Consider the following 23,181-nt stretch of genomic DNA (forward strand, 5'->3'; position numbering starts at 1 on the left):
ATTTGGAAAAAAATAGTTGTCATTTTTCTCCAGAGGTGATCCTGGTACCTGTTTCACTAAACTACTTTTATCAGTAACGAGTGTTAAAATTCTAGGACAAATTTGCTCTCAGCCAATCATATGCAAAGATTTCAGTAGTTTAACAGTTCCTGCAACTTGTTATTCAAAACAAGTTTTTGTGTAACGACCCTGGTTGGTCTAACAGGAAACTTGTTTGAGGAGTATACCAGCAATTGTTTTATGTGCTGTATCAGGATTCCAATCCAGGCACTGATAAACGGAATCAACTGGAATCGCTCATGTTTATAGATCTACAGGACTCCTGGTAACATGAATTTACTTTGTGTCTCAGAGGAAATGTTTTCGTGCAATAGCATTAGAAATTACAGACCAATTAGTGCAACATCTGGGGAGTGTTTCACAAAGACTAAGATCGACTTGAACTATGGCAGGCCATTCATACCACTGGTTCTTCTCACCAATGGTCTCTCAAGGGATGTCACAAATCCACAGAATTTACTTTTTTGATAGTTCATTGTTGAAGAAAATAAGTTACTTACAATATAAACTTATGTTATATATAAGACTTGGACTTATACTACGGTATGCAATTCATGCCCTTAAAAAGTCTTAAACCAGATGTAATAGAGGGGAAAAAGCTAAAAGAAATTATGATCATTAGATATCATTTTTTCCTTCAATAATGAACTACATGTATAAGAAAATGTAAATTCTGTAGATTTGTGACGTCCCTTTAGAAACCAATGCCAGGAATGGTTAGACTAGTGGCATAAACGTCCTGCCGAACGGCCTAAAGTCGATCATAGTCTTTGTGAAACACTCCCCAGATCTATCATGATACCATGTATACTAAACATAAACCAATCATCTCCCTTTAGTACCATATAACTTTATTATTAGTTTACCTTCAAACTTTGATTACATGTGAATTGATAATTACCATGAAACCCAATGTATGTTATTGTATTGTGTATGTTTAGAATGAACCATGCAACATAAACCCTGTACAGGGTCCAGTTGGGATGTATGCTACATGCATTAGTGGGAAGTATTTGAGCGCAAGGAAATACAAACCGGTCTTTAAAGTAGAAACGTGAGCTACAAAGAGCATGCAATATTCTATATATACTGCTCTGGATATTGCACTGGATATAACACAGGATGTTTACAGTTTAACGATTTGATTCTTGCGTGCACTGCAGAGCTACTGTCAAAACGCACTTCCACGTTCGTCCAAAATGGAGTCCAACAAATTGCCAAGGAAATGGAATAAGTTTGGATACTTTGGAATACCATCATGTCATCCATGAGGATTCAGGATATGAAATGACCTAGACGATTCCCCAAGAGAATTCAAAGGCGTGGACCTTATATTTCTCCCAATTTGGCTTCTGTCTTTTTCGCTCACCTATATATAAAGCCATGATTCGGCACGATGAGCTTGTCGCCAAAGGGGGCGGGCCGGAGCGTAAGCGTCGATGGTCTGTTCCTGGTTGGACTACACCTGCCTACGTGAAGTCCTGTTTCCCTGGAGTTGGTAAAGGAAGCACCAGGCATGTTCGACTGAGGCACAACAGCAGTGGCACCATTCCATCTGTTGTAAGTACAGAGTTTGATCAAACCCCCCTCCCCCCCCCCCAAAAAAATGGTGTTTGCATATTATTATTTGCTTTCTGCTGTGCAGTGTTTTATTTGAATTCTATATTCACTTTCAAATCTAGCACCACTATCAACTATTGTACTTCAGGACACCTTGCATGCTGAGCAAACTTCATATGGGGATTACATATTCAGTAGATTTTTTATATATTTAAAAAAAAAAATATTTTATTGGGATTATTTTGTTGGGTTCAAGCTTGCTATCCATAAGGACTGTTATTCATAAGGACCGCTATCCATAACGTGTAACAAAATGAATAACGAGTCTTTATGAGTAGCGGCCCTTTAAATAGCGAGCAAACCATAGCCAATTTACCTCGCTATCCATAAGGACCATTATTCATAAGGACCGCTTTCCATAACGGGTGACTGAATGAATTGTGATTGGGCATGTTTTTCACTTTTCCTTCATGGCTTATTGGTACTTTGTTCTCGCTGAAACACCTAGGAAGGGGTACTTACATTTGGTTAGAATGGGGGTGCAAAGCTGAAGTCTCAAAACCCATGCCAATAGTCCAGTTTACTAACATATTCAAATTTCATGCATTCTTTTAAACTAAGGATGTTCGTGACAACCTTAAGGTTTGCACAATTATCACCTGACATAGCAACAAATAATGTTTGCAGACTGGATTCCAAGTATTGTAGTTCGTTAATTAACAATAGGTTAATGGAATAAGTTGTTACTAGGTCCCCAGGAAAGGAGCACCCATAGATTTGAGTATGTTAGTAAACTGGTCTATTATTAAGGGTCCTTTTGGCAGAAAGTGTACCCATTATAAAGATGAAAAAGCAAAATGATTTCAAATATTCATTTTTTGCATCTAGGATTTTAACTTTATAATGGATATTGGTGGGGGCTAATAAGAGGGCCATATTTAGGTACTTTTCGGTGCAAAATCGTATCCCATGTTTATTGTTTTTTGTGTAAAATGGTGACCCATTATTAGAGCGGCACATCCCTGTTTACAGTATAAGGCAAGCACCCCCCCCCCCCCCCCGAACATTCTCTCTATTCTCCACCCCTTTAGAAAGACGACACACTGCTATAAAGAGATATTTTTAAATGTTTTCATCAAAGTGCAAACTTATTGACCTGTGACATGTAATTAGACAACCCTTTTTGTTAGACTGGGACAATAGCCCTCCAGAAGAGGGTTAAATCTGAAGTGCTCTGCTTTCTAAATGCATAATATGAACAAATATATATATTATCATCATTAGCACCTTTGGTGTGCACTTGTATCCACCTGTCGATCTATTACCGAGCATGCTTTATTCATTTTTAAAATGCAAACTGGATATGGATTTGGGTGTTGTTTTACTTGTTTTGCAGTGTTTTTAAACAACAGAATATACAAATGCAAATATTCTTGTATCGTTTACTATCAAAATCCATCACCTGAATGAATGTCTTAACTGTTGGTAGAAATAATGATAATGATTGTTATTGTTATTATGATAATGATGATATTAGAAATAACAGTAAAAGTGATTAAAAAAATAATAAGTACAATAATTATAATTCCGCCAATAAAAACAATGACAACAACATTACCGGTATAATGTTTTTATGTAATGCAGTTCAACTCAAAATGTGTTTTATAAACAAAATCTAATATACAGAGGAGGTAATGATATAGCCAACTAATTACAACTGTAAAAAGAGATTCGACATAAAATAAGAAAGTCTGTTGACAATGAAATGGTTTAATGTCATGCATTTACATCATATAATATTATTTTACTCAACCAGGCACTTCTCTGCTTCGCAATAGCATGATTCTTTGTACAATTTTTATTTATTTGATATCTATTGGATGTGTACTGTAAGCCCCTTTACTGTTTACGCTCATTGTGTGTGTTTCTTTTATATACCATTACCTCTCTTTAAATATAAACTTTCATTAGATTGGAAAGAGCGGTTAGACACATTTATATAAGTCCTACAATCTACAATTTAGGCTTACAATGTGTTTATCAATATATTTATGTAATATGTACACTCCCCCTTGTCTGTATTTGAATCTCTCTCTCTTTCTATCCCTTTCTCTATCTCTTTCTCTTGTTTTCCATTTTGCTATGCAGCAACTGATTATTTGTAGGCCTACTTTTGTTCATGTAGATTCATGTTTATATTGGAATGTAAACATCGCTCTCCCACATACATTAGTTGTTAAACATTGTCTGGGTATACAGTCCACACAGTGATAAAGCAAACCATGTGCCATGTTGTTGTGGACTCAGTCTCGGAGCACAATATAGCTGGACTGCCTGGCCTGGCCTCTTGCCAAATCCTCCCACACACCTCCCGTTTGTTGATGTCCCATGGTGCATGTACATGTACTATAGTCTAGGGGAGCGAGCAATTTCTAGCCAGACATTCTAAAGTAACAGTTGAGTTCAGATGTGAAAAAATAGTTTTGGAGTTTTCTCATGTTTGTTATGTCAGTTTGGAAGAAATATATAGAAATGCGCCTCCTTGAAAAGGATAGCTATTTAAATGCTAAATGTATTCCAAATATTATAAGAAATAGCTGATAATGTTTAGACCAAACACTATACCACATGTTTATGTCATCCCACATGTATATTTATAATCCCTAATACCTGTCAATGATATATATAGCAAAGAAGATGATTTAAGAGGCCTGAAGCCCAGGAATCATTTATAGAAATTCTGAATGTTATTTTAACTGTAACTCGTTTCCTCATATTCTATTCTATTTTATTATAGACCCGGCCACTCTGTACCATATATATTTGTATATCTTTTGCTGACAAAAATGTTACAATTCAACTTTTCTCATCAATAGATCAGTGAGTGAAACGTATTCATTTGTCGAAATGAGAGCTCTTTTGTATTGGGCATATCTGTGATTGAAGTGACCTTCCTTGCATTTTGCAGCAATTTTCTTCCTTTAATTTTTTTTTGTAAATACTTTGTTTTCTCTCACTAGAACCATATCTCTTGTGCATATTTTACTGACCATTTTAATTTCTAATAGTCCACATAAATTTCATGATCAGTTGTATCTTACGATTGCCCTTTCAAGTAATAATGTAAGAATTTGAGTTACACATAAACATTTAATCTGTTCAAAAGCTTGAAACAGTATACAGGCATAGGTGTGTTCAAGCCAAGTGATGAAAAAGTTTTACTGTTGTATTTTGTCATGATTTTGTGGACGTAGATGCAGCTGAACACAGCCTTCACCTTTTGTATTGGTGTCTGAAAACTGAGACTAATCCAAGCCCAGGGTCTTGCCCCTATTTCCCAAATTAGCCTATCCCTCCCAGGCACCCCACATCCCAGCCTCTAGGCACTGGCCTCTGTTTACTTTCTGTCCAATCATAACAAAGCAAGGCAGTGTTCCCGTCTAGTCCATACATTCAATCCTTAGTTTTATCCAAGGAGTTGGTTGATCATGGTTTAGTTGTCTGCATGCAAAACCAGCGATTCAAAATGTGCCAGTCTATCCGATGCCCTGTATTTAGTCTATTTCAAGTCATATGCACTCACATATTTAAGATCTCATATGTTTCTTTACCTAGAAAAGGCTAGATATCCATTTTTCCCTTTCAAGTATTTCAATGGGGTCTTTATTTAGAGACTAGTTCCATTGTTGTCATTTTGCACTCAGATGATACACATCCACATGTGTGCTCTTTCAAGGTTTCGTTCATTCACTGACCAGCAATGCAATCACAAGTGCTAGACGCATGGACACTGCACTGTGCTTCTCTGTGAAGTATACAAGTTATAATTTGCTGGCATTTTAGTACCGTAATTACTTTCTGTATATTATTTATCAAGGAATCATTATTACCAGCTACTGTAAGCTTTGGTGGAGTTTTCGTGAATTGAAGCACCATTTGAAGGCAGGAAGGATCGTGTTATTTTGTTTCTCCGATTGACGAGAGAGAATCAATCTACTTTACGATGCAGACTGATTTGATCAAAGGTTTGCGTTACAAATCTTGTTTGTGTCTGATCACGGAGTGGTGATTATTAGTACTTAGATTGAGAATGAGCATTGGTTTACTCTGTGTAATTTCCCTACTGACAATGTGTGGTTTGCTGTTTATTTCTGCAGTTGCTGTTTTTGGTATTACTTTATTCCTTTGAAGGCAGGTTCTGGTGTTGTGTGAAGTGACGCGCTTGCCGTTTTCAAGATGATGAATTTAATTTGGCATATTTGTTTTTCCTGTGGTGAGATGTGTGACTTTCTTTCTTGCTGTATTTTCAGATTGTGAAATCACTCAATAAGTTTGTTTTATGTTTGACGTTTCATTGTCATGACTTGTATTTAATTGTTTACTGTCACTTTATCTTTTAAGTTCTATGGTGGACGTTGAAAAAAGGATGATTTTGCATTATTAAGATCGATATTAACCCAAGAGTTACAACTTTTATCAAACTGAACTTTGCACAATTACCATTGACGAGTATTGACTAAGTTCCATGACAATAGCAAATGGTCCTATAAATATTTGAGTAAATTTTCTTCTTTACAGAAACTTAGCTTAAATTAGACCCAGCTATGGGTTGGAATTCTATTAACATTTTGATTTAACGGTTTACTGTCAGAGAAATGACTACCATCAGCCAAAACTGTTCTTTTAATTTTGTGGTTTCCATTCAAGCCTGTCCGTTATGATTTGATCTTTAGTAGAAATATTATTTTTCTACTCTTAAATACTTCCAAATTAAAGAATATGACAGTGCTTGTACATATTAGAATTAAAGAATGCTTGTACATATTTAGTTGAATAAGTTACATTTCTACTTTTGCAGTAATGTGGGAAAGAAATTATGAATCGTAAGAAGAAAACAAAATTGGAAGATTTCAAACTGCCTTCGCGACTATAAAGTACTGGTATTTACAAATGTTAAGTAGTCTATGTGCCATGCTGCCTTCTGAATGGAAGATAAAAGGAAAATTAATGGGAAGTCCATCCTGATATTAAATTGAAAAATGAGAGAAACCGGTCAGTGAAAGTTTGAGCAAAAAACAATTAAAATAAGAACATTATGAACTTTTAAAGGTACAATCAATCTATTTTTTTCAGGATTTTTTGCATGTCAGAGGGTTAGTACAATAGAAGGAATATAATAAGTAACATTTCCTACAAAAATTACGCAGTTTTTTTTAATCATCCTTCAACATTGTTACTGAGTCACTTTAAACCAATTTAATATCAGGGTGGACTTTGCCTTTAAAGATAAAGTTGAGTTCTGGCCATGCGATTGCATTGTGAATGAAACGGTGTGGAATCGATCAGAAAAGTTTGATCATCTAGCATACAAGGATTATTGGTGTGTACTGCAAGGTTCTGGAATCATCAAAATGATAAGAAATTTGGCACAGTCTTGGTAAAGTTACAAGCACTGAACATATGGGACTACACAAACATGTGTCATAAAATTCGTCCCGATTTTTATGCTGTTACATGCCATATTTAGAATATTAAGGCATTTGAAGAGCCATGCTTTTCAGGGAACAGTTTTTATCTGATGTTCTTCCACACTTGCATAATAACGATAATAATGCTCATAAATTTTGTTTTACCCCTTCCCAGAACTCAACCTTCTCTTTAAACAAGTGTAGTTAATCTTGTTATGTCTCAAATGATGCTATCTAAGCCACAATAGAGTGTTTCAGAAAGATCCGTCTAGGGCATAGAAGTACAATGGTCAGTTGGTGATACAGCCTCCCATGTTTGTTCAGGTCAGTCTTGTTTTGATCAACAAGGCCCTGCCCAGAGAACAGCAAACAAAAGCCAAGATAAGGGTTGACCAAAATCAGGTCAATTGTGGCAATGCACACTCTACATACTGTATTATGCTCTACATGCATGGTCAACCCGGACAGGATAATTGCAGAAATAGAGGAAGAAAGCTTGTTGAAATCATGGACCCATACCGTACCTGCAACTGTAAGGTTTGAAATTGAATCATCAGAAGTTTGCTGAAACCACAAACCAGCTGCATGATGAAGCCAGCCATCGTACCATCAAATCCCTGGATGTTAGTTTGCCCCGCATAATTACCTGCAGGAAATTTGCTGATTTTGCTCACTAACCAACCTGTTTCAACTGTCTAATGTCATTGGATGACTGTATCAATAACAGCCCTAACACAACCACATGGCCTGGTGAATTTTCAGGAAGAAACCTTACTTTGCATATGATGAATCAGTTCTTTGTAAGTAGACTATGTACAGCAATAAAGATGTAGACTGGTAGTGGTAAAATTGCGGTTTAAGGGTTTTGGGTGCAAAATATCCATTTAACATTGTTTAAATATTGCCTTCAGAGGTTTAGATGGCAATACCTCAACCTAAATTCACAAAAAAGCAGAAATATATGCCCAAATGTTCAATGTTGAAGTACATTTGCGATATCTACCCAGGCCGGATCGATATGATAATTTACCAAATATATCAATTAGTAGGTGGTTTCCCAGCCAAATTTGTATCATCACGTATTTGTCAAAACATGTTCTTTCACATGATTGGAAATAAGAGCTTCCATTTCATTTTTTGAGAGGGGGGGGGGGGGGGCGTTTCCAAAATTAGTCTATACCTTTAAGACTACCTCACTAAACCAAAACAAGAGTGATCAAAATCTGTGATAAATAGACCTACTTCACTTTTCATGTGTGAGTTTACATGTTTTCATAAACTATATCTATAGGCTAAGATCTCCAGACAAAAGAAGAGAAAAACATGATTTGTTTTAGGTTTTGATATCTTGTAACGATCTCCAGACAAAAGAAGACAAAAACATTGTTCTTAGTTTGTTTTGATATCTTGTAAAACCAGAAGTTATAATTATCTTCAAATTCATACCTGTGATTAGTAATATTGTACCCAGATGTTGTGTATTTAGACAGTTGATTTTTAAAACAGCAATTTGAAGAAATTTGAACAATATTTCACAAATCTTCTATGTTGGACAATATTATAAAGGACAAATATTCATAATGGTTAGTGGCTATTTGATAGATATTTCATTAAAATCTGAAAGCAAAAGTTAAGTGTTTATGTTTGATAAGTGTCCAGACACCCAACTCCCCATCATACCGTACTCATATGGAGAATGGAGCAGTGATGTATTGTCCTAAGTACTCTACATGTAATATACATGATCATATGTCATGAAAGGAATTTAACCATGCATAATTCTCATTTCAGTAAGCTGTAGCTGTTTGTTTTATTCCTCCACATTTGGCTATATTGACTTATTGTACGGTATGATAATTATTTAAAAAATAATTTCTTCCTATTATTTGGGGGGTATTACTTAGAACTAGATACGGCACCAACTTGTGTTTGTACATTCACAATTAATTGCCAGACAAATGTTGGGTTAGATTCAAGAGGTAATAAAAAAAATTACTTGCTATTGATGGAAAAATATCTTGATTTATAAGTACAAATAAAAGTACAGTCGTTGAAGTTATAAGTTGGCAATCGAGTCTGCACAACGATTTCCGGTTTTCCGTGTTAACTAGTTGTACTAGCGCGCCCACATGCGATCTATACCGCTCAGCGGTGCATGATGGGATCGGGATATTTGACTCCGTACTTCGGTCTAATGAAGATGGTCGCAAACTATCCCGCTAGTTCAGAAATAGTGGGATATTTTGCAAACTAGACCGAGATATCTTGGGATATTATCCCGACCAACTATCCAGCTAATTTGCTACTTCGGTCTAATGAAGACGCAATTAGCTGGATAGTTTCGATCGGGATAGTTCAAATAGCTGGATATTTGGCAATCTCGAGATGGTGAAGACGGGCCTTACAGGGCATTTCGCTTGTATGAACAAGAAAGTAGATAAAGACTGTTTCAGTGAGGCCCCATGATGTCTACGCTGGTTTCTTACAACTTTGACTTTGAACTTGATTCATTACCAAAGCAGACTTTGACCTATGACCTCATGCCTTAACCTCTCTGCTAGGCTTAGCTAGCAGCGCCTTGCCCTTCGTTTATGCATACTGCATGACTAGATGAACATTAAGACCATGCTAGACTTTATCCAGCAACCTTTTTTAAGAAGAAGAAGAACAGCCCTTCAACTATTCCTAACTGCAAAAGAAAGTCTTATCCCTGTGAAAAAAAAGTGAAACCAAATGAGCTGTGCCTCACATTTTCAATGAGTAGAATCGTGTAGTCTAAACTTAAAAACATTATTGGCAGACAAGAGTTACAGAACTTTTCTTGAACTTATTACAAAAAACAGTCTGGAAGTATGAGACTAACAGTTCTTTGGGCTTCAAAGTCATTTCATATTTTCCCTGGTACAGTATTTTGCAAACAGTATTCATTTCCGCCTGTGTACCTGGGAAGTTTTGCTCATGAAAAGTAATGATCATGATCATTACGGGTAAACTTTGGAAGTATGCATACAAATGTAACGTCCCTTGCTCATTTTACAGTCTGCAGAAGGCTCTCCAGAACACTATTTCCTTGTTACAAGTGGAAAATGCAATATACATGTATGTGTGCAAGAAAACCTCCGTTTGGATCTAGTGTCCTTTGATTGTGTTTTCTGAAGTCATTGCAGTTCTGAGCAATTTTGCTTGTGGTTTTTACTTGGAAATTGTCCACTTGTGGCTTTTAACTTGGAAACTTTCCACTTGAAGTTCACTTTTCATAGCTTTGATTATGGATTCCATAGTGACTTGTTTAGCCTTAAACCCGGAGGTCAAGTTCACTGATCTGCACTAAAGAAGAAAGAGTGTCTTTTAACTGCAGCATTTTCATACAGTGAATTACTTTTTATGACAAAGTACATTTTGTCAGATTTTGATACCAAGTTTATTGACATTGTAAGAGAGATAGGTGTTCAGTTTGTCTTTGTTTTACTTGAAGGTCGCAGTGATCAATTTTTCCTGCCATACATGGTCACTAGCTGTTTGAACTTTTGTGTTTTAATTATGAAAAGTTGAATGGTATCTTTAAGACCCCAGCCCCGTTCTAAGGATTTGAAGCCCTATATTATTAATAATGACCTAACTAACTGTGATGAAAATTGTTTTGTACACATGTGCTGCAAGACTGAAAGCTAGCACAGGACAAAATCATAAATCTTAACGAGGGTAGATGGGAACTAAATCATTTTGTTTTCATGTTTGTCTGGGAATGTGTACTCCAGATCCAAAAGTAGCTTGTAGATTTAACTGGATGGAAGTACTGAACGTTCGATCTAGATCAGTCTGCAGGATCGAGTTATATGTTGAGCCAAGATTGATCCAGCTTGCACCACTGAACTACCATTCTGTGTGATGTAGCGCGCCACTAGTTCGATCCAGATCACTCATGTTTCGATCTAGATCACTCGTGTTATAGGAATCAGGCCTGCATTTGCTTAGCTGCAAAATCATTTTCTTCTCAACGAGAGGAAAATAAGAGAAGAAAGAGGAATGTCATAACGAGGTTTGAGTCTTGGGGGCAGAACAACTGTTCCTCTCTGGGTTGTCTTTCTGTCGTTGTCACTCTAGTCTTTTATTTTAGTTGATAATTTACAATGCTCTCACTTGAGTTAGAGCCCTGTGTCTCTGATTCAACTGTTTATCATTGCTTCATATCGTTAGCTGGTTATTTATGATGCTTTCACTTCTAAGTTTCACTTTGATTTTGAAATCTGTGATCACACTACAGTGTACGGTATGCTACTTTCACAACAAGAGAGAAGAGAAGTTTAACTGGAACATCTTGCGCATACAATTTGTAATTTTAAGGTTGGAACATTTTCATGTTTTTGACAGTGATAATGTTTTGCCCTGTGCATAGATGAGAGTTTGGACCATTTGTTCGTTGGGAGGAGTAAGATTGCAGAATATATTCCATTTCGAGTAGCAAAATATTTGTAATTTCAAGGTTCAACAAGTAAAAGATAATTCATTCGTTGGCCCTAATAGCCTAATGACCGGTGTCTCATAACATTACACATTGTACCTTGCCTTTTTGTTAATGGCTTTCATTGCAAACAACTTTTGTGTTCCTAGTTTGTATACAGATTGCAATAAAATGATATTGTAAAAGATAAGTCTGTCTTTCATATCCTGGCCTTTGTGCTTTAAATTTGCTGGGTGGTGACTTGTGTTTGTTGTGGGTTGCCCTTTTCACTATGAACATGACACACAAAGAAAGAGGACAAAATATACAGTTCCTCATTCTACCCTAAACAATTGCTGTGGTAGATAAAGGAACATTCCTTCACTGCTATTATGTAAAAATGTGTTGAACAGGTGAATATGCATGTGACACCTGTTCTACACATTTTTACATAATAGCAGTGAATGGATGTTCCTTTGTCTACCACAGCAATTGTTGAGGGTAGAATGAGCAACTGCATAGTTTGTCCTCTTTCTTTGTCCGCCATGTTCATAGTGTTTAGAAATCTGATATCAAATCTAATGGAGGCCTCACATGGATCATACTGGCATTATCAATATTGAAAGTTTCTAGACCATTGTATAATCTGTGCAGGTCTGAGGCTGGTATAAATATATGCACAAACATTGTATTTTGAAGACTGTTTAGTCACCTCCTTTCAAGTAGGCAACCAAGCGAAGCTTTTGTTTTTGTTATTTCATTTTATGTATCCTTAAACTCTTTGCTTCTTTTATGGCTTCATCAGTCTGTATGTATGAATAATGGCTGCTTACACTGTGTGACCTGCCTTGCTTGCTAGCAAAGAGAAGACATTTTGGAATGACCATCAACGCTTGGATCGTGGATGAACATATATGAGAATTCTATCACTGGATTATATAATTGACCTGTGACTAATATTTGAGGAGAGACTGGTGTCAGTTCTTTGAAGTTACCAAAATGATGAACCCATGGAGAATACAAGAAGAGGAGGTAACACACTTCATATTTGACTGCATGATTTTTTTTAACACTTTTCTTTTTAATACTAACATGATCGCAGCTACATATACCTACTTCGAAAATTCAACACGAGCAATTTCGATACCCATAAAAATCCAATAGAAATCATGTTCGGGTAATGTAATCCGTCTTTATCATTTCAATTGATGACACACATCAATTACGGCTATTAAAATTTCCCTGAGTTTATTTGAAGAAAGTTATTGCTATCTGGTGTTTATTCTTGCTTTTCAAAAAATCTATGATAATTTCACTAAGGTATAAATGAAAATATGTTCCTTATTCATACAAAAGTTTTTAAGATTGTATACGCTATGCTATTCAGTTATGATGTACAATTTACATGATTAGATTCATAATTATGAAGAGGAAAGTTTAAAAAAGATCAAAAATGAAAAGGGCATGAACAGTATTATTGTACATTTGCAGAAGTGATTTCACGTTGCGTCTGATTTCACTTGCACAAGTACAAGAGCATTCAGTACAGATGGGCATTGTATATAGGTGATAGCTTTCTTCACATTATACTTTGGACATTGCACACGCCCAATGCTATGTCAATACACCAATGTTTACACGTGGGACCAAAATAGATATCGGCCTACTGCCCTGAAACTGAAATACCAACACGTAAGAAAAGAGTGTTTGCACTCCCAGGCCATCTGAAAGTAAAATAAATAGAAACTGCTAATCAAATGAGTTCAGTTGATTTAAGCACTAATTCAATCAAGGATCCACACATTTTGTTTTCCTTGGGGGGGGGGGGGGGTGGAGGTGGTACACAATAAACCTTATAAAGTGTGTATGCTTGAGCCTTTTGTAAAACTTTCAAAATTTTGAGGGTCCAGACTTTATATATGTACAAATGTATATATATATATATAAATATTTGGGGCGCCCATATATGTCCCGGGCACCTGTTATTGTCGAGCCTCGACTAGTTTGAAAATTTGAATTGATGTACGATTCAGTTGAACACCATACATCCTATATAGGCCAATACTATAGATCTACATTATTATGTCGACAACATGTGAAATAGGGTATGAAACTCTTAGACTATCCATGTTCTTGTTTGGTCTAGCATGGTTGGCTTCGCTCCAGATGGTTAAAAAGATAGTCGAGTTCTGTTGCAGAGGGCGCTACACAAAATAATTTTTGTGTGAGATAATGAAAAACAGAGTGTCAAATTTGAAAGTACATACAATTAAAATTACAAAATCATCTTTGTTTGATCAAAATCGGTTCAGAGACTGCTGAAATATCCATAAATATAATGATTTCTAATACTTGTGTACCATCACAAATATTAGATCATTTGAAAAAACGAAATAGCACCTTTTACCTCGTATTTCAGCCAATGCCGATGTTGCACTTTGAAGGCATTTGCGGTCTGAAAACAGAACTCAACTATCCCTTTAAAGTAGATATTCATTGATTTTAAATCTAGCTTTATTTTCATTATTGCAAAGTTGAAACTTTGATTCGACAAGGTTATCAAAATTCAATGCTTGGAAACATTCAAAGTAATGATTATTATAAATTACAAAACGCTTAAATACAGCCCCGGCATAGCACCTGAATAGCTCTCCGAACGCTGCTGGGATGTGTGAGATCACAGCAGGGACATGATTTGCACAAGCAGACGATGTCCCATGACATCTCACACATTTTCAGTGCCTGTGTTTTCATCTTCTCTTGAGTTGTTTCTCTTACTTCACTACCGTCAGGCTAAATGTATAATCTATTGCCTCACTCTAAACCCCGCGCATGGTTTTATTTTGATGACAAATGCAGCGATACAAAAATAAAGGAATCTGTCGCTTGTAAACAAAATAAGACGCCATTGTATATTCAGCTGCACACACCGGGGTATGTTCGGCGTTTCAAGAGGGAACACATGCCGTCCTTAATATCAATCCGGGGGCTTTTCAATTTGAAAGTCTGGTTTATTTGATTGTTAATTAACCCCTATCCTGAGTATTTTCAAGCAAAAGATTTTAGTTATCAGAATCGGGTCATGTCCCCTTTTGATCGGTTTGACATGCCATTACATTTATATACACTAAACTCATTATAATTTGAGAAATAATAGCTTTGCAAATATGTTCATTCTTTATGGGATGTCGTCTACTTGGGCAGTATTGGTCCCTGTTATGACGTCATTAAAACATCGTTATTTTTCTGGCGAATCTCTCGTATATCCCAGCTGCTATGGAGGTGGTTGTATTTTTATTTTTATAAACCACCCGATATGTAGCTGACCTCAAACTTGTACGATGGCCATCTGTTAGCTTATCAGTTTCTAGTGATACATTAGTTGACATTTTTGTGATTTTCTTTGAATTTCACCTTTAAAGCATGGAGCTATAAGAGAGATGGTGCCTGGGTGTAGTGTAGTGTAGACTAACCAGGGTTACAATGGATCATGATAAGTGTTGTTTCTCTGATGATTTTTGTTGTTATTATTACCTTGATTTACACATTTTAGTCTAAGAAACATGATCTTTAAATGCATATCGAGAACTATTATCTATTTCGGATCAATGACTCTGTGATGAAAGAATCCATCTTTGTTGTTTTCTCTGATCATTTTTGTGTTACTATCTAGATTTACACTCTGTAGTCTAAACAAGACGACCTTTGAATGCAAATTGAGAACTATTATTTATTTCTGATCAATGACTCTTCAAAGAAAAAACCGATCCATGGAAAGAGCTTCCTCTTCATTTTGGAAACACGCTCCAGTTATTTTCTGAAACCTTAATAATAGCTCATTTGCATGTTACTGTGAACTGTTAGCTTAGTTCATAAGCTTCACAGAACACTTTGTAATCCCTCTAAAGCCTTGATGGGTGTGGGAATGTCAACAATCCAGTCTACTTTGAAAGTAGTCTTGTCTCTTATAGTCACAAAAGAAAGTTTACTATCGCACAAAAGGACATTTAATCTGGTTTCATGCAAGCTTGCCTTGTATTAAAATGGTGTAGAGCAGCTGCATTGTGCGTACATGGGTAATTCGATAAATTAGGGACCCTCTTGTATGTATCATGATCGCTAGGGTTCAGGTTTATGAAATCTATTTTATCATTCAATTAGTAAGGTGTAAACCTGGTGTTTAGTGTGCCTGCATACAAAACTGGAAATCTTTCTACAGATCTTTGAAAAAGGCTGAAAACACCTTTGAAGATTAGCAATAGAAGAAGAATAAATTGTGTAATTATTAATCGAGAAGTATTAAAATGTGTACCTGGTGCATTACAAGTGGGAAAACTCCCCCCTTCTGTTTAGATGTGAAAATAGAAATAAAATCATTGAAAGTATTGTATGATGTCACAAGTTTCAGTGTTGATGATCCTTTTGTCAATTCCTAATGAACAATTCAACTTGTGAAAAATTGAATATTTAAATTATTTACAACAGTTGTTGAATACCTTAGGCAATCAGAAAATCTGTCTGGAAACTTTTAAGAAAAGTAGTAGAATTTTGCTGAATGATAATTCGTTGTTCATTTGCAGTAAGATTTTCTACATGTACCGTCAAATGGATGTCTTTAAACAGTTTAAAGCTTATCTGCCATAGTTTACAGGAGGGATTAGACTGCCCTGCAAGGTCACAGGACAGGTGGTTACCTCATCAACTCAGCTCTCAGTTAACATAAGAAAAAGAGGATCATGGGGGACCAATGGTCTCCGATTAGGCATTGTTTGTTGTATAGAGGGCACAAGTAGCTACAAGTAGTACAGTGGGCCTTTAAAGTAATAGAGCCTGGATAATTAGACATCATACATGCAGAGACGCCAAGTTCAAAGATCAGCAATGCGTGACATTTGCATGATTCGCGTGCGAGGGTATAACACACGTATAAGGTATAGCGTTTTTTCTAAATCTAGCGTGCGCGTCGTGCGTGAGAGCATTTCCAGACCCTCGAAAATGCATGACGTCACGCCTAATGCGTGACACTTGATAGCTCTGTACATGACTTATTCCAAAGGATTCCATACCATTATTTCTTCTCATAATACCTTTGCGATTTGATATTGAAAGGTGAGAAGTGCCTTTAAAAAAGGTTGTTGATACAAATTACACCGCACTTGCACTTGCTCATATACTGTGTGTAATAATGCTAATTATGAACCCATTTGAGGGGTGCTTACATTTCGAAAGAAGATTTAGCGTGATAATGGACTTAGAGAGTGGTGTCAGACATGCTTCTATTAGCTCTATTATGAACAGATGATTGAGCAGTAGCAGTGTGGGAGAGTACACATATGATGAAGCAAAATTGTGGCACTTTGTTATGATGATGTGAAGTGTATTATTATCTGTATAAGGTTTCCAAGTGGTAAAATAAATTGGTGTATTTAATATCTTTAGGGCAGTATTACCTGGATGACAGATCAATATCGTTTTCATATTGCTCTGTCATCTTATCAGGGAACTCGATACAATATTGCTTGATCATTGATTTTTGTTATTTCGCTTGCTAGTCAGCCTGATGTAGATGATAATAAAAATATGGTATGGCTTTGTTTTTGTGTGATACAAGACTAAGCGAGAGCTCCCGCTACCTGTATAACAATATATTCTTGTATCACTATCAAAGCTATCCAATACATGTATACATGTATATAAGTACTCTTTGCCTCTATGATATCAGTTGAAATCATTCTCCCCGAGGTTTGAAAATATATAAGTTTGTATATCCTTTTCCTTTAATTATTAGTATTTTTTAAATTAATTCCAAACATTTTTATTCAGTTACAGTAATACATTAGAGGACACGAGTTTCCAGTGTCCCTTTTTGCCAGTTCTAAACTAAAGGCATCAATCAAATTTCTCTGATTTCCTCTCTAAACATGAGCTTTAGCCCTCTTCCGGGGATTAATATGCATCTTTATAAATGTTATCTCTCCTCGATTCTTTTTAAATCATTCATCATTGTCAATTTCAGCCATTTTAATGAGCCCCAGGTTGAAAGTTGCATGATTTGCTGCTCCCTTTTTTTAACGAAAAAAATTAAACCCTTTCTTTATTGATGGCCTTAAAAAAAAATCAAAGTGTAAATGCAAAAATTAAAAGGAACAAATATACAGACATTTCTTGAAAACAAAATGTAAATGCAAAATTTGTGTATTTATTCATCCCAGTGTCTGCATCCCTCTTTCCCCTCTTTCATCAATTGCGTTTTTCTAACCAGTGTTTCTAGAATACATGAATGCAAAGATGCTGTATTTGCTTGTGATTTCCATACTCTTAAAGGGATATTTGAGTTCTGTTTTCAGACCGCAAATGCCTTCATAGTGCATGGTTATTGCTCTTATTCTTATCTATGACATTTCTAGTGCCCTTTTAGAACCTAAAATTGCTATGAAGGTAATTTTAGACCCCAAAATGTGTGAAATTTAGCCAATAAGATCATACCAATTCAGCTCCACTTTCAAAAAAACATGGTGACCGTTAGTTAATTATTTAATTAAGAATAACAATACATGGGCCGGCTGGTTGTGCGTAGTATAAGCAACACGAAAATGCCAACAAAAGAGCCAACATCGGCATTGGATGAAATACGACTTAAAAAGCGTTATTTCGTTTTTTCAAAGGTTTTTTCAAATTTTTCAAAATATCTAATACATGTATTTGTGGTGGTACACAAGTATTAGAAATCGTTATATTTCAGGCGTCTCTGAACCAATTTTGATCAAACAAAGATGATATTGTCATTTAAATATTATGTTCTTTCAAATTTGACACTCGGTTTTTCATTATCTCACAAATTTTGTGTAGCCCCCTGCAACAGAACTCAACTATCCCTTTAAAGTGAATAATGCCATTCATTTGAATAGAAGCCCTACAGGTATTCTATGAACAAACGCTCCTTTTAGCTTGCTTGTTACCCGATTGCAATTGCCATTATTTTTTCTCTTGTTACGCGTAAGACCCAATTACAGTTTTGATAGCAAAACGGAAATTAAAAATTAAACTTGATTATGGTCTCGCAATAAAAGACTCATTGTTCCTTTTCTCTCTCAAGAAATGTAGAATCCACAGATATCACGACTCTTTCAATGTCTGCATGTGCAATTCAAGCCATTTTAACATTTTAACATTCTAACTTGAGAATGAATTCAATTAAAAAGCAAATATTTTTTAACTGTTTGTAGGCACTTTGTGCACCCTCACCCTCTTGTGAATTTTCACCCATTTTTAACTTACATATATAGATATGAAAGTGACCAACAACAAAAAAATGAAAGGAAAACTTACCCAACAGTTTCCATGGAGATATCTTTTAGAAAGTGATTATCTTGAAACTAATTTGTCTTAGTCTAAACATTGTATAATGAAACGAATTGTGAAACATACATATCTTTGAGCATAGTTTTAAAATGTAAGCTTGATAAAGAATCATAGACCTTTTTTGTCTTAACATCATATCATTAAAAACTTGTATAAGTTGGCGGGGCTTATATTGAGTGCGCACTAATGACAACGTCAGCTGACCTGTAAACTATTTTCTTAAAGCTTCATTTCTTTGTATAATCCATTGTGTATGCTCTCGTTTAATCTTTATACAGCGTTTCATTTATGAGGTTCAGAAATATTTCATTTAGCCTGAACAGACTTTGAAAATATGAAAGAAAATTAACTTATTCTTCCTGTTCATTTATATGTATACATGTATGTCATGCTGTCTTAGTTCGGAGCATGAGGAGCATTCTCCAAGAAGTTCTTGTACTCATTGTTGAAGTATTTTGCTTCTGAAAGGGATAGTCGAGTTCTGTTGCAGAGGGCGCTACACAAAATAATTTTTGTGTGAGATAATTAAAAACTGAGTATCAAATATGAAAGAACATACAATTTAAATGACAGAATCATCTTTGTTTGATCAAAATCGGTTCAGAGACGGCTGAAATATCCATAAATATAACGATTCTTAATACTTGTGTACCACCACAAATATTAGATAATTTGACAAAACTGTTGAAAAAACAAAATAGCGCCTTTTACGTTGTATTTCAGCCAATGCCGACGTTGGCTTTTTTGTTGACATTTTTGTGTTGGTTATATTACGCACAACCATCCGGCCCATGTATTATTATTTTTAATTAAATAATTAATTAACAGTATTTTTGGAAAGTGGAGCTGAGTATGATCATATTGGCTAAATTTCACAAATTTTGGGGTCTAAAATTACCTTCATAGCAATTTTAGTTTCTAAAAGGGCACTATAAATTTCATAAATAAGAATAAGAGCAATAACCATGCACTTTGAAGGCATTTGCGGTCTGAAAACAGAACTCAACTATCCCTTTAAGTCAATATTTGTGCTCTGTTCTAGAAACAAAAATGATGTAATCAAAATGACTTATTTTTCCATCTGTTTGTATCTCCTCTCTCCTCTCTCAGGACCTGAGTTCCTTTGCGATGCCTTTCCTGGAGAGTGAAGAGCGATCACCAGGGAGCTCACAAGCAGGAAGCAATTCACCTTCTCCTGCAGGAAGTCTTACAAACATCGACAACAACCGTCGATATACCTTCCCAAGCAACATCGCCAAGCCAGTGAGTATAGATCTCTTTCAGCCCATCTAGAGAAAAATAAATGCACCGCTGTTTGTGTGTTTTGGCGGTTGGTCCTTGATCTTTTGAGAGATAATGCAGCAAATTTATCAAAATTAATGATTGGAAAAAGTAATATTAGTTTGCAATTTGTCACTAATTCCAGACACAAGCGTATGCAGTTACTATATGGAAGCTTGATCTTTTCACATAACAGTTTTAGAGGGCTAGGAAAAAATATGAGCCCATTTCTTTTTGAGAATGGTTGTGTTCTGTTCGAATAAGATCTATATATTGAGAAAAATATACTTTCTTTTGCAAGTCATTGCTATTATCGGTATTGCCATTATTAGAATGGCAAGTGAAGTCAATAAGTTTTTGCCCGAATTATTTTACTTATAGTTTAGGGTAAGGGGGGGGGGGGATTCTGCCGAACTTATGACAACAACATTCATGAGCTGTAGATTGTATACCCAAGGTGATCGAGGGCTGAAATTGCAGTTGGCTGTTCTTATTGACCGAGCGAGTGCAAATACATGAAGTGCTCTTTCCTGCTGCTGATGTAAAAACAAAACATGGACCCTAGATGTGCAGGGCACTCTTTCACTTCCTTCCTTCTTTCCTCTTCCTCGCTTCAACTTCCTTCTCTCTCAGTAGCTTTATTATGGTGGGACCTGTGCCAGTTTAAACTTTAAGTTTGTGAAACTTTGAAGTTATAAAGTTATCTTTTACACCAATTCTTATTGTGAACTAAACAAATAATGTTAAACGTGTATTGTAATACAGTTCATTTATGCTTTGAGTTTCCTGCAAATCAAGGGTCCATATTTTGTCTTTACATTTCGGTTTGCCGTCTCGACAAAACTCCCACTTGTTTTTTTAGGGCCATCCTAATTCTAATTAAACTGTTTTTTAATTTGTACTGTATTATACTGTATATTTTTACACTTATATATATCTCTATTTCATATGTATTTACCCATGTATTTTGAATAAATTTGCTAGAATTAAAATAAACAAATTGCATTGAATAAATAACAAACCACTAACAACAATGAGGGTTCACGCAGGATTGAAACAACGAATATACAAAGTTTAAAATTACAAGCCAGACAAGCAGAGTGTCATTTTAACTAGATTCTAGCATAACAATAACATTGAGGTAAATTGCATCCGCACAGCATATAAAGTCGAGTGAGGATCCCCTGCTGCTCGTAGTTATCATCCTAACCTTAAGATCGCTTGTGGTTTATAGCTTCGAGTTACAAACTCATAAGTTTTGTAACCATGGATACAGATACAGAATATTGATATGTTACATTACATTATAAATTGACTTATATGATGTATATGTTCCCAAACAGAATATTGATTGTTACATTACATTGTAAAGTGATTATATGTTTATAAACAGAATATTGATGTACATCAATGAAGTTAAATAAATACAATACATACATCTTCATGGTTTAAAACCATGTCTTAATGCCTATCTGCACTAGTTTGACCAGGAGGGATTAGACCTGCCTGCGTGGTCACTGACAAGTGGTTATCTCATCAAATCGGCTCTCAATTGACATAAGAAAAGGGCGATCATGGGGGATCAACTGCTACTGCTTAGGCATTGTTGGCTGTATATATAGAGGGCACAAGTAGCTACAAGTAGTGCAGTCTCGCTTAAACTAAAGATTTAACAAACTGTCCTGTGAACCTAACTTTTGTTGTTTTACCCCTGACTTACAGGGTAAGAGGAGATGGCACAGTGGACCAGCACCTGCTACCTCTACTGGTCAACAATCACCAAGCTCTGGCAAGCTTCTCTACAGCACCACACAATCTAGATCAGGTAAGATCAATTCATATGTTGCTACATGTAGGTCAATTTGTAAGGGAGGGGTTTGGGGGGGGGGGGATACGCCTCTACCGGTCAACTATCTCCAAACTTTGGAAAGCTTCTCTACAGCACAACACAATCTAGATCAGGTAAGATCAATTCTCGCTACCCCAAATAGCGATTCTGCCGAGATCCGGGGAAAATCCTGAAAACGTGCATTGCATTATGGGATAGCTTTTCGACATTACAGCTTCCTGTGCAGGCGTTCGTGATCACAACCCTCTCTTTCACGGTAGAGTTTAACGGCCTTTTGTGCTAAAGTCACTAATTCTGCCCGAAGCTTTCCATTGCATATTATAATCTGTACAAATTACACTGATTGGCATCGATTTTAGCGTGCGTGAAAACTCTGCACAGCGAACACAGGCGCTAGCGCCAGCGGCATGGGACTCTATACCGGAAGTTGTAGTGACGACCCGAGAGAGTGAAAATTACCTCGTCTCGCGAATTTCGAGATTTTCGTACCTATTTAGGGTAGCGAGAATTCATATGTTGCTACATGTAGGTCAGTATGTAAGGGAGGAGTTTGGGGGGGGGGGGGGGATATGCCTCTACCGGTCAACTATCTCCAAACTTTGGAAAGCTTCTCTACACCACATCACAATCTAGATCAGGTAGCATTCATTGAGCTGTCTTGAAAAGAGCGGGGATGAGGTACTATGTACATCTACCAATCAACAATCTACAAGCTCTGGAGAGCTTCTCTACATCACATGCCAGTATCTATTAATCTATGTTGTAAGAGCGGGGATGGGGTACTATGTACATCTACCAGTCAACAATCTTCACGCTCTGGAAAGCTACATATCGTCACCTGGCTGGCAGAAGGGCGCTATAGCTTGAATTTCAGGTAAAAAATGAAACGTTAAGCAGAAGGGCGTTAGCACAAAATCGCCTCAAACTTTTTTTAAAAAACTTGAAATAAAACTGACTTATTTCCAAAAAGAAATTTGTGGGCTTGTTCTACTTTAACATTTCTATTACCGGTAGACTTTTAAGTTTTCAACTAATTTTCGGGATGGAAAGCAGTTTAAATATAAAACAAATCTTTAAACGTGAATAATTTGAAAAGTAGTTTTGAGTCGTTCGCGCGCTAACGCCCTTTTGCCAGTCAGCCGGCCGACGATATACTTCAG

The 23,181-nt window shown here is 36.1% G+C and overlaps 1 protein-coding gene across 8 annotated transcripts in view; it reads left to right on the forward strand.

Moving 5' to 3' along the window:
• Positions 1-1,297: 1,297 nt before the first annotated feature.
• The window catches only part of LOC756927 (5'-AMP-activated protein kinase subunit gamma-2), a 63,573-nt gene continuing 41,689 nt past the window's right edge, over positions 1,298-23,181 (forward strand). For 2 of the 8 annotated variants that reach the window (XM_030990486.1, XM_030990487.1), the window contains exons 1-3: positions 1,298-1,620; positions 20,002-20,154; positions 21,895-21,997. In XM_030990486.1, coding sequence (XP_030846346.1) covers positions 1,444-1,620; positions 20,002-20,154; positions 21,895-21,997 — 433 coding nt within the window. In that variant the 5' untranslated portion in view covers positions 1,298-1,443. Of the gene's footprint in view, positions 1,621-5,526; positions 5,646-7,579; positions 7,889-12,334; positions 12,562-20,001; positions 20,155-21,894; positions 21,998-22,090; positions 22,135-23,181 lie in introns of those variants that run through there. The other 6 variants (XM_030990489.1, XM_030990488.1, XM_030990491.1 and 3 more) reach the window with 5 other exon arrangements.

The sequence above is a fragment of the Strongylocentrotus purpuratus genome, unplaced genomic scaffold, assembly GCF_000002235.5.
Source record: "Strongylocentrotus purpuratus isolate Spur 01 unplaced genomic scaffold, Spur_5.0 spur5_scaffold_19, whole genome shotgun sequence".
Taxonomy (NCBI): Eukaryota; Metazoa; Echinodermata; class Echinoidea; order Camarodonta; family Strongylocentrotidae; genus Strongylocentrotus; species Strongylocentrotus purpuratus.